Source organism: Aythya fuligula, chromosome 1, assembly GCF_009819795.1.
Source record: "Aythya fuligula isolate bAytFul2 chromosome 1, bAytFul2.pri, whole genome shotgun sequence".
NCBI lineage: Eukaryota > Metazoa > Chordata > Aves > Anseriformes > Anatidae > Aythya > Aythya fuligula.
In genome coordinates this window covers 100,363,162-100,376,424 of record NC_045559.1, presented here as the reverse complement: position 1 = coordinate 100,376,424, position 13,263 = coordinate 100,363,162, and the positions used below count along the sequence as shown (strand labels likewise).

Here is a 13,263-nt window from a genome sequence, read left to right as displayed (position 1 = left end):
CCCAAATTTTGTTTCAGAAGTCTGATGAAGATACATTCAAATCTGCTGTTGGGATAAAACTACAGTTGTGAGGCAACTAAATGACCTGTTCAAACAAACACTATGTTCTAGCATCACAGTGTCTTCATAAATAGATTTTTTTTCCTTATCCAACTGAGAGTGTGCTTTTTGTTCTCTTGGCATGGGAAACATTGCTGTGCTGCACTTCAGAGAAAACCATGCAAAAGAAATAAGATTTGAAACCTGAAAATCTTTTCCGGCTGGCTTTGTGAACCAGAACTTGTATGCAGGCAGATATATAGCTAGTGATAGAACATACGTTATTTGGAATGATCTTTAAAATCCCAGATACTGGAATGAAGAGAAGGTTCCTGTCTCCAATCAGCAATAGCTCAATCTCAGAGTTCACTCCCCTCATTCATACATTGAACTGCCATAGAATAAACTGACTAGCAGAAAGATTGTTGAGGTGATTGATGTGAAGACTCTACATTTGAGATTCCCAAGTGGAAACACTGAATTATGAGAAGCTCATTGTTTCTCCTCAAAGTACAATGCAGTAAAAGAGGACAACACTTCCTTAACTAAATGAACAAATGTCTCAGAGGTAATGGTGTGTGTTTGACAGAAACGTAGTGGCAGCGATGGCACTGAAGACCCTCAGTGCCATATAGATCCACTATTTGATTGGGGTGGGAGGAGTTACTGAGACAAAACAGCTTTAATAAAAGTACAGTGTCTGTAATTGGCAGTTCCATTATCAGTAGAAAAAATAGCTCAGTAAATGAAAACATTAGTATGTATCTTTATGCTTTAACAAAATTTTTTTTTATCATTAAACTGTCTATAGTAAATTATGGAAATAAAATTATACTACACACACTTAAAAGACAAGAGTGTACCGAGACTAACATATTAAAATAAATACATGCTTTAAACTGCAAATATGAGACATTATCTGTATGCCTTTTGTAACCACATACTTGTTTTGAACACACTTGAGCTGCTAAGTTCTAATATGATTTTCAGTAAATCAGAAAAAGGATCTAAAAAAAATTTGATCATCCACCACTAAGTGAGTAACAAGCATTTTCCAGCAAGTTCCAACTTAAATAAAAAAAATTAAAATCAATTAGCATTGACTGTGCTGCTGGCCATGATACAGTACAGAAAGCTGTTTCAATGCTCAGAGTGAACTAGCCACAGACCAAACCAGCTGGGCCTTCAAAACCAGTGAAGAGCAGATCTTGCGATTTGCTTCACAACAGCTACTATAGAGCATTTGCAGCTAAAACAGGAGCAATGCATTCAGGATTCAGAAAAAAAAACAAAAACAAAACAAAAACAACAACAAAAAAAAAAAACAGTAAATGCCTAAGGAAAAAGAAGATTCTTGTGCAGTAAAACAGATACATGAAATGTTTCTGAAATGACTGAAAAATTTAGAGTACTGGTAAAAAAAAAAAAAAGACTGCTTATATGAAATATTAATTTAGTCAGACTAGTCATAAAAATATTTTCTTAAACATAAAATAAACCAAAAAGCTTCAGAAGTGCCTGAGCACAGCTTAGTCCCATCTTAGCTATAAGGGCTAAGGAGTAGAATTTTTGTAAAACTCTGCAGCACATCTACTTACATGCACAAAAATACTGCCTTGGTATTTAATTCACTTAGTACAAAACAGAAAATGAAGCTATGGAAACAGACTTATGTAATAGTTAAATAGAAGCCTGATCGAGACATTTACAGAAGATGTAAAAAATATACCAAGTTCTTGAAAAGGAGGATTTTTTTTTTTTGAATATTTCTCAAGAATTTCTGAGAATTGAACCTTAAAAGCATGCTTGACAAAGAAAGGCAGAAAGCAAACAACATGTTTTGGATTACAGCTTCTTCATGAGGGGAGCAGAGGGGCAGGCACTGAGCTCTGCTCTCTGGGGACAGTGACAGGACCCGAGTGAACGGCATGGAGCTGGGACAGGGGAGGGTCAGGCTGGGGGTTCTGCACCCAGAGGGTGGTCGGGCACTGTGACAGGCTCCCCAGGGCACTGGTCACAGCACTGAGCCTGACAGAATTCAAGAAGGGTTTGGACAACACTCTCAGACACACAGTCTGATTTTTTTTATGGTCTTGTGTGGGGCCAGGAGTTGGACTCAATGATCCTTGTAGGTCCCTTCCAACTCAGGATAATCTATGATTCTAATTGCATCTAGAATGAGAGCAAGAAAGTCATGTTAATTCTATTATTGTGTGCTGTAGCCAATAAAACTGAATTTACACCTTTTCCATCTGCATATCTCAAAGCATTTTACACAATGCAGAGGAAGTAAAGCAGCATCCACTTAAACAGGTATACATCTGATGCCTATGACAGTCAAGTGCTGGTGTATCTCACAGCATCAGATTGATATTTTATTAAACTAGATTACTACTCTGCTATACCTTTTCCAGGCACTCCTGTAGGGCCATACAGGCAGCAGAAGAAAGTACTATAGAAGGTGGGTTTGACCTAATGTTTCTAAACCCTGCTACGTTTCAGAGCTCAGCAGGTAAATACAGCACTGCTCAGAAGTTAGAGTAATAGGGTGCCACATCACACTAAAGCAACTGCAATATGGCAAAAGTTTGCTGAATCTACCAATAAATAAAAAGAAAGTAGGCCAAAAGTTATGAGCTGCAGTGATTTAAACTGGCACAGCAAGACTGACTAAAGTTTGTGAACACACTTAAACTGAATTTGGGAAAACTAAATTCCTCTAGCAAGTTAATGTTACTTTTTTTTTTTTTTTTTTTTTTTTTTTTTTTAAATCTCCCTCAATGCTAAGGATTTGGACGAAAAAGTAAAACCAGCCAATTCTTTAAGAGTAATCATTTACTGCTTCTCAGCTGAGCTAAGAACACATTCTCAGTCTACCCAGTTATAAAACAAAAATTGTACAACCTTCCTGGAAGTTTAAATTAATACATTTTTCTGTGTGACTCTGTGCACAGACTCATCTTACTGTGGTCAGTTTCTCTTGCTTATTTAAAAACGCAGAAGTTTCTTGATTGTTGTGTCACAACATTAAGAGAGAGAGAGAGAGAGCAAGAGAGAAGGGCAAAAAGAGAAAAAGGGCAAAAAAAAAAGAAAAGAAAAAATCAAAGGGAGACTCTCAAATGTAGTCTTTAAATCTCTATTTTTACTTGTGTTCTACAAAATGATCTCATGAAGAAAACAAATTTGTAATCATTATTTTTGCAGTAAAGCAAGCATTAAAGACTGTACCAATGACAAATAAGTGTTTTCTTACCTTGTAACTAGTTTGCATTCATACTGGAAAATTAGTTTTTAAGTAACTAAGTACATTTCTCTGTACAAATGAAACAGTAAAGAAAAGGATATTTTCCTGGAATTTCAACACCGACTCTGTAGTCTGTATAACTTTGGTATGGGTGGAAGTTGAAAATAAAAACAAGACCTGCTCTCTCAAATGCAATGACCTTATTGGATTCATGCTTTTCACTCACAAAGGCCTAGGAAGGAAAAAATAATAATCCCATTACTATGTAGTTTTTAATTTCTAATTAAGTTACGGAAAATAAGAAAAACACTGCTGCAATCCATCATTTCAAGTAAAATTATACAAGATTCAAGCAGTATGGATGTGAGCATTACCATGCAAACTAATTGTAGTGCCTATGTAATGTAATAGAAAACTTCTAGTCACTAAACTGCAGCTTAGTTTTTAAAAGAGAATTTTAAGAGGCAGAAGCTTGCAAGGTATATAGAACAACTGAAAAAATCTTACTCAGCAAAGACTAATAACATGGTCTTTTTAACACACTTCTATTTAGCAAAAATGGATTTCTTTTATTAAATTTTCCATCTATTTGTTATGACAATCAGCATTGCTTCTGCTAGTAATTTAGAAAATGAAGCAGTATGGTTTTTGTTTTGTTTTTTTTAATGTGTGAGAAATTGCTTTGAAAAACCACATTGAAATGGTGGACATACACCACCTTTGCTCTATTAGCTAACGCCATTAATAACTAGAAGCATATTTAAAAAAATCTTCAAAGTGGATTACAACTACTATGAAATAATTTTAACACTGAGAAAGGATAATTGAGTTGCTATAATAAAAAATACAGTGCTATGTTTATATAAAACAGCAAATGCAAAAGTGACAGGCTAAAAACTAGGAGACTATAGCTTGCACTATACTCTATGTAAAGCATTTTCTCAGTAACAAAATAATTATTTATGTAAAATTAAATTGTCAGAACAATTTACACTTTTCCAAAGCAATCCCTGGATTGGATTACACACTATTTTATAGTTTATTTTTTCCCATCTGCACATACTAAATAAAAATAGCAAAAATAATAGGAAAAGAGCTTGCTAGGAAACTAAAAGGAGGGTGTTTCAGATTGCCATTATCCGTGGAAGATATTCCAGTGACATGTTTTGACAACTTCAAATATATAGTGGGCATTACACAGTGCATAATAAAGTGCTGTTTAAAATTTCTGCATGTAAATTCTGTATTGTTGTTATTCTGAGCACGTACACAACTAGTGACTAAAAACTTATCATTTAGTATATACAGCTTACCGGGGGAGATGCAAGCCAGCCAAATCTTTCCTCCGATTTATTCATATCTCTATCAAATGCATTTAGGAATCTATAGCGAAGAAGATGATCATCAGTAAGATTAAATTGTCTTCTGGCATAGTGATAGCTCTCGTTATTCCCTTTTCTGGGGAAGTCAAGCCATTCAGGATGCCCAAATTCGTTACCTGAATTTAAAAATATTAAGGAGCTGTAAAGTCATATGCTATAAAAAACAAACAAAAACAAACAAAAAAACAACAACACAGAAGTAAAATACATTAAAATACGTTTCATTTCTACAAGTATTCCAAATAATACTTCTTCAAATATAAATTGGTCCTTTTTATTATTAAAGCAGTTCTTAGGACTTTCATGCTTGGTTAACAGGTTTGTTTGGCCAATAAAATAAGCAGAGCTAAATATCCAAGACTATGGGGGAAGACTGAGTTAATGAATGGATTTTATCCTCTATGCTATTATGGTATTGTTAAAAATTTCTCATTTCCGTGCCTTAAAACAAACAAACAAACAAAAATAGTTCCATCAAGCAGGATACAAATTTTGGAGTTGCTATAAAACCTAAAAACATCACCGTAACACTGCAAGTCCATTGTTTTGTAGCACTTAACAGAAATTGGCACTATCATTCATACTGTCAACTTCTACAACCACAGAGACTATCTCCCGTTTTATCAACTGAATGACAACAAAAAAGTAAAAAAAAAATAAAAATAAAAAATAATCAAAAGATCAGTTGTGCCAACTTTGACCACTTTGTTGATTTTTTATCCAGGGTACAGATACTGTCATCACCACTTCCAGTGGTATAAAAATAACTATTAGGAAAAGTGACTTGAATCACTGTTCCTCACTTTCTAGAAAAATTGAGAAAGACGTCGTAGTTCAAGTAGTGAGCTAGGTAGTATAGAGTGAAGCACAGCGTGTAGTGATGCATTCAGTGTTTGATATTGAAAACAACTGACTTAAGGGGCTTGGTGCTTCAGGAACCTACCAATAAGTATTGGGTCAGCCACCCTACAAGGGGAGCTTCTTTCCCATACATAATGCTCCATGTCACACACACCAGAGACGCTTTCCAGGACTGGCACAAAGCATGTTTCAGCTCTGGTTTCTTCCACATGCCTAATGGCTCATGTCCCACAGACTATGTGCAAACACAGTATTTCCATTTGTTTTTGTCTAGCAGTAATGTTCTGTAAGTCTCACCCCAATTAACTAGCCCCCACAACTAGGCAACAAAACATGCTTCACTTTAAGACATGGAGTAGGCTTATTCAGACTTAGGTCAAACTTCATTAAAAAAAGTGCAGGAAAAAAGTTGCCATTTAACCAAGGAAAAAGAAAGCTTGGCTTATGTACAATCTCCGAAGCAAATCTCAGCTGCCAAAGCTAAAAGATTCATGCCAACACTTCATCTGGAATGCAGTATTTTGAAAGACTTTCACGTATGCAAACGTTGTTTTGTTTCATATACCATCATTATTACAGTTTGATGCAAATCCAGGTGAACTTAATGGTTCTTACTTGTGCTATAACCTGCTGCCTAGTAGACTCGCAGCCACTTTACTGTTCATTTTACACAGAACTGACTGAAGTTCAGTACTTTGAAAGTTAGACACATTTCAAAGTCTGTGATAGCTGGTTCACCACAAACTTTTTATGTAGAGCACGCAGAGTATCTACTCACTGCAAATCAGAGGCAACAAGTGGTGTATCTGGAAACACACAAAACTAATGTGATCAAATATAAAAGGGTTTATATGAAAAATCCTGGTATTTCTACAGGCAGACACTCAACTTTTGGCAATAAACTGCAGTTCTGTGGGCAGACGAAGAACATGGATGCTGAGGGATGGCAAGTGCTGTTTCCTGGATGGATACCCTGCATGTGTAGCCACCATCTGCTGTCTCACACTGCCTGTGTTGCCTGGGAGGCCCCGAGGATACGGTCAGCAGTGACAGCTATGAATTTACATTTTCAAAGTGTTTTTTGTGTATTTCCATGCTTTTTTGGGGAACAAAGAAGTGAACAAAGAACAAAAAAGAGCCTGCTACATATATATTTAGGAGAATCCTTCACACTGGTACCCATTTTGTAAGCAAGCTGACAAGCTGTAAATTAAATTTCCCATTCAAAAGCTAAACCACTAAATTTCATATTCCGCTCAGAACCAGAAGACAAACAAAAGAATCAGAATCACAGCAGGACAATGAAAATAACCTTGGAATAATGCTGGACTAGCTCTTAAACTGTGCTAACAATACGGTACTGAAAATGAGGAAGGATATTGCTACAAAACTGACACTATACCTAACCAAATTCAATACTCTCCTAAGAGCTGGGCAAGGTATTACCTTCTTTCATGATCAGTGCACTATTGAAAAGATGGACTACATGAGACAGCTCAGTTGAAGAGAGCAAGAAATATCAGAAAGTCAGAGATAGTATGTATCGAAACAATAGCCAAGAAAATCATAGCTATTTGTTCAAGAAAAACATAAAGTTAGTGTTAGGTCAGAGGTTGGACTCGATAATCTTGAGGTCCCTTCCAACCTAGACAATTCTGTGATTCTGTGATAAAAACAGGAGAATAAAGCAATGGAAGATAGTGAATAAATTACAGTAATCTAGCACATCATTTCAATGGAGTATTTCACTCTAAGCAGAGCGTATCTATCATGGTTAGACCATAAAGCAAGTCTGCCACCTCCATTCACTTTCCTTGTTTCCCCACCACAGTTGCTACTGTTTGAGTGCTGTTTGCATTTTTATTTTGCATAAAACATAAGTACAGCAAAATTAAAAAAGTTATTGTCTTAACTGCTACTATCAGTCATTAAGAAAAAAGGAATTTAGCAGTGTAGCAACCTGATAAAAGACTAAATTACTTAGAATTTAGAAAAGAATGTAGGTCTAAACATTTATTGTTTGCACTAACATCTGTTAGTGAGGGCATCTTCTGCACAATGTACTTGTGAACCCTTTGTATTTGCTGCTTAACTTTAAAAGGTGCTCTTTATTTCTGAGGTAGACTTGAGATAGAGAAATTTAAGTTTGTCAACCTGACAGAAAAAAATTAAATTAGTTCAGGAAAAGGTACAAACATTTAGGATGGCAGCAGGCCTTCTAATTAACTACATAAACTGCTTCTGTACATGAAAAGCACTGAGTCTACACATCCTTTAACAAGAAACAGATCTCACACTTTTTTTTTTTTTAATTGCTTTTTTCCTAGTTTAACTTTACAATGAAAGAAGGGAGGTGCTAGAAAAGGGAAGGTAGGGGTAACTGGATGATGCTAGAGATAGCCAAATGTACCTGTGAAGTACTTGCTGCCCCCTTCTCCATGTTCCACTTCTCTCCAATGAGAAGCAGAAGCATTCACTTAATAGCTGTGAAAGCCTCTAAGCACAGAAGTACTATTGGGATTTCTTTTTCCTGTAATTAATTTGGTGTTTGATATAAAGGTCCAAAGTACAGATTGACAAGAAGCCAGCTGCTACAAATGATGCAAATCAAGACAATGGAACTAATGTGGAGGAGGTAGAGAACAAGGCTGAAATTAACTGAGATTTTGATTAGAGAAACAAAACAAAGACAAATCATTGAAGTGCAATGCATACTAATTTTTATCTATGAATTAATTCAAGTCTGCTATTCCCTACATATCGTGCAACTTTATTGCATACAAGACTTCAAGATCATGGTCCCAACAAAGGAATTAACATTATCACTATAATGAAAATTTACATCACACTTGTTTATTGTGACAGAAATACATTTACACCACAAAGTATGCTGACGAAGATTACTTTGTAGCTGAGCCCATCTTTACTAGCTATTTTCTCTCAAAGAATCAGGATAAACAGAACCGAGGACATGTTTAAAAGATGCAGGCAATGTTAAGAGATGTCTGGTATCTTGGTTTGTTTTTTTGAATGAAGAATGACATTAAATACTTTAAGAGCAGTTAAAGCAATAAGCTTATTGATACTTCAAAGGGTAGAAGACTAATTAGGTATTTAAGGTTGAATGAGAATACAAATGATCCAAAATTCTTTAAGATCTTATTTAAAACAGATGAGCTGAAGATTGGACACACTGGGACAGATTTTCAGCTGGTCTACCTTAACATATTTCTACCAAAGTAAGTGGTAAAGTTATGCTAATTTACACAAGCCAGATAATCAGCTCATTCGGGAGTTATAACTGATTTGAATTTAACTTCACTACCTTTGTGAATATTGATGACAATGCAACAATCTACAGAATATAAATAGAATCAATGTAAATAAGATCTAGATAACATTTAATGTAAGTAAGATCTAGATAACATTTATCACCACTTCAAAGCATAAACATTTCAAACAACTAATTCTCATTTTCCCTGAATGCGAAGCTCTTGGATATTATGAAATTCTGATCCTTTGTACTTACTCATGTTTGAACTACATCATCTTCAGACCCTTAAGTAACTAAGCTTAACAACATTCATATTACCTGAACCATACAAGAAGCTCTATACTACATTAGAATTCTAAGAGAATGAGTTTCATTATTAGCATTCATTTAATCTTGCTATCCACATGAAAATATAATCAAGAGGATTTCCAAATTGACTCCTGGTGAAATAGCTGGGATAGGCACCTTGAAAACCTTTATGATTTTCAGCATCTAACACCAGCTTTCAATGACACGTTGATTCAGTAAATACTAACAAAATAGTTTCAAGCAAACATTATAGTACAGTTCTTGTATTAAACACAACCCAGCGGAAATATTATGTATAAGATAGTGGTAAAAAGAGATGTATTGGTAGAAGAGTTCTGTGAAAAATGTTTTTCTCTTATCTTCTGAAATGGACTAGAAATCCTTCCAATCTATGAGGAGAAAAATCAGGATAAATATTTTATTTGTTTTGAAACTCAGATCTTCCATATCCAAAGAGATTGTTTTGACCACCGGCTGGATCACTCTTTCTTTCCACCTTTCATCATCTCCATACAAAGTTTCTTAGAAGTGCAGTGTTATGTGCAAAGATTTCTTTGAAACACGCATTTCTGAAGGCTCTGAATTGGTATTTTGGTATCCAATTAATATTTTATGTTTAGAATCAAAAAACCTTTCATTAAGTCTGCACAAAGAAACTGTCTATAATCTACAGGATTAATATTCAGGTAGCACAAATGGGGTTCAACTATCTTTTCCTTAATAAATGCGGTGATCTTACTTTTGTATTACCTTTAATTATTATAGTAAAGGAGCACATCATCCGATGTTAAAATTACCACGTATTCTAAACACCATGGACAGGAGTATTTGTGACATGATGCTGGCCCAATACCACATGCAGGCAAATCTCTAGAACATCAAGTCACAGAGTATTGTAAGGTGGCTAGTGGTCCTGCAGTCACAAATGTGATCCAGTAAATTCCTTTGCTAAGTGGTAACCTACCTGCTGCTGACAAGTAATGTGACAGATTTAAACAGGTTTATGATCATGCCTATGCTGTCAATCAAAGTGAAGGAAAGGCAGCAAATAGAACAGGGATCACACTAGACATGGGAGCAAAAACCTGAGTTTCAAATGGGTTTGAGAAAGTAATTCATAACTTGTATTGCTGAAACAATTAGGATTTCTTTGAATTAAATGACAACTATGATATAGGAACAGCAAATACAACTCCAGTAATTAAGATATAGGGATTGATCCAAGAAATTACTAAATGTGCCATAATAATACATAAGACTTCACAACAGACTTGAGAGACCAAAGGGGTGTAAGCAAATGGAATAAGATACAGAAAGGACTTCACTGAAGTAGAACATTCTACACTAACTTGACTTTTAATAATGTATCATACTGTCTTAACAAGAGCAATATATTAAACCTAATACTAGAGTAAATCATAGGATAGCACTGGACTCAAGTTCATTTAATCAGAAAAAAAACAAGGTTAGTATGGAAAAAAAGTGATAGTGATCAAGAAATTTCCTGCCAGAGAAATGCCAAAAAATAGTACAGAAATTAGCACTAGACTTTTCTGCAAGACCCCTTGAGTACTTGGCTTAAGAACTGAGATTGGTTTTAATGTGTCATTTATAAACTCTGTAAGGACACTAATGAAATTGTTTTTATGAGACTATAAATACAAAAGAAGATGGGAGTATTACCTAGTAAGAATAGGATACTTGTGAGGTCAGCAGCAGAAGTGCTAAGACACAGTATAAAGGCCTAGAGACCACCAAAAGTGACCTGTTCTGGGGACAGCTCTTCCCTTGAGAAAAGCTCACCCCCACCAGAATCTTGTCATCTTCCAGATGAATGTGGCAACTCAGGCCGACTGAAAATGAGCACAAAGGAAGATAAAAGGTAGCAGTCATTTATTCCTGTTGCAGAATATAATAATAGAAGATGAGAATATTTACTTAGCTTGCTAGTGAGAAATCTATACCGATCATTTTGTTCTTAAACCTCTGTTGCACCACTGCACACAGACACACACCTCAATTATGAATTGTTCTATTGGGATCCTCATCTCCAGCTGAAGAACACTGTCATCGCTGATGTGCGTGTGGATCAACTGGAAATGACTGAAGACATAGGAAAAGGGAGGAGATGCTGAACCTTGCCTGTACTACAGGAAAAAAAGAACGTGTCCTCTAGTGTGATGCAGTAAGGAAAAAAAACAACACAGAATCCCTAAAGACACACGAAAGTATTCAGTCCTTAAAATGGTTACTGAACAAGTAACTGAATGATCTTTTTCGTAATGGAAATGTTAAGGAATTCCAGGTACGTCAGGCTTGTTGCTTCAGGAAGAAATCTTTCAGGTTTTCTATGGATGTAGTTTGTTCTTACACCAGAATAACACTGAATACATTTCTATAGCACTAAACGAAGTCCTCCATTATAATTATCTTTTCTACCTTTATAACTTTTTTTTCTTTAGTACTTCTCAATCTAAACTGTTATCACAGCCAACTGTTTGAAAGCATGGTTTTCAACACTAATAAATAAGACTGGAATGCCATACCTAAATAATACCTAAATGAAAAATGTCCCTTTATCCGAGCTACCTGTTTTCAACGGTGTCCAAAAGCAGAATATTGAAAACAACTTAAGAATACAAGAAGCTTGAATGGTGATATCTCCTGACACACTGTCAGCCTCCACTCATTTTCAGGAGGAAAAAATCATTTTAAATGGATAGAAGCCAACATGGAGGCCTGTATTAGATTCACACATACAACAGCAACAGGTTGCACTTCCAAATATTATACTACCCATTATACCACCCGTTATCTGAATATTCAGGTGTTTAAGTAGTACACATTTTAATTCTGCTTTAAGCCTTTCTGCTCTGATGACCATTGGTAGCAGTGAAATTTTCTGCACAAGACTTTCATAACAAAACATCTGTATGTTGAGGAATATCAGCTCTTGCAAAACTTTAACTGAGACAAAATATTCTCCATGTCTTCTTTTGAGGCTTTTATATTATATTAAAGAAAATACAAAATACTGGATCACAGAGGAACTGCTTCTGTATTCTATGAGTCTGAGAACAAATCTGGGGTGTCAGAGACTTGTGTGTTATGACTCTGGAGATTCTGTACATGTCCCTCCTCATTTCACTAATTTATCTTTGACTGGTTTGCCTAAAACTCAAAACATTACAACAACTCTAAAAACTGGTTTCTGTTCTTACTTCCTAAGCAACAAAATTTCTTTTTGTTGTATTCTTTTCAAATTGAAAATGATAAAGTACAGCATAATTTTCATTTATTTATAAACCAATTAAAACTGTGTGTATATAAAAGTTATTTGTGACATGTACCAAAGTTTTTGTTAACAAAAAACCTGTACAACATTGCTCAGCAAGAAAACATTAGCTTTATATGTTATTTTCACCACTCCAAGGATCTCATTACTTTTATTTTTATTTTTTTTAAAGCATTTGCTGGTTACTGACCTTTTCTCCTCCCAAAGAGATACCTTTGCAGTATATGTCACTTGCAATAAATGCCTTCTTGTCAAAGCAAACAGATCTGCTTCATTATTCTCTCAGTCATTAAGGCAAAATGCCACGGGTTAATACAAACAAATCACCCAGAAAAGCAAATAGTCTGGTATAAGAGACTTTGTTTAAATTCATAATTTACTTTTTTTTTTTTTTTTTTTTTTTAGTAGAAGTAAACAAATGCTTACCAAATCTGTGCACTTGCAAGATACTGTATTAATTTAATATTATTGTTAAAAGGTCCTGTACTCTCATTTTCATATTTAATGTCCTGGCCATTTCAAATCACATCAGGCTATTCCTTGGTACACAGGTTGTCAAGCCTAGACAAATCAAATGCAGTTAATCTTTACCTGCGTATAGACGCTAAGTTTTCATCCCTATCAGAAGGCCTCCATTTTGACATATACTGCAACATGCAATATTTAATTAGCTTTTTTTCCCCTGATGAAATATTAGCTGATCACAGCACTTTAAAAGTTCACAATGATAAATACTCTAAAATATCCTCTTCAAAACCAATTTATTGTAACCTATTCTTTACACAGCCTATTTACCAAATAAGAGATCAACAGAAATTCCATTAAAAGACATTTCCCACAACCAGTAATAGCTACATTC

At 35.0% G+C, this 13,263-nt stretch overlaps 1 protein-coding gene across 2 annotated transcripts in view; it reads right to left on the bottom strand.

The window, feature by feature from the left end:
• Positions 1–13,263, bottom strand: part of GBE1 (1,4-alpha-glucan branching enzyme 1) — a 177,852-nt gene that overhangs the window by 26,317 nt on the left and 138,272 nt on the right. For both annotated transcript variants that reach the window (XM_032191794.1, XM_032191787.1), the window contains exons 13-14: positions 4,597–4,781; positions 3,385–3,515 (exon numbers count right to left, since the gene is read on the bottom strand). In XM_032191794.1, the coding sequence (XP_032047685.1) occupies positions 3,385–3,515; positions 4,597–4,781 (316 nt within the window). The remainder of the gene's footprint in view (positions 1–3,384; positions 3,516–4,596; positions 4,782–13,263) is intronic.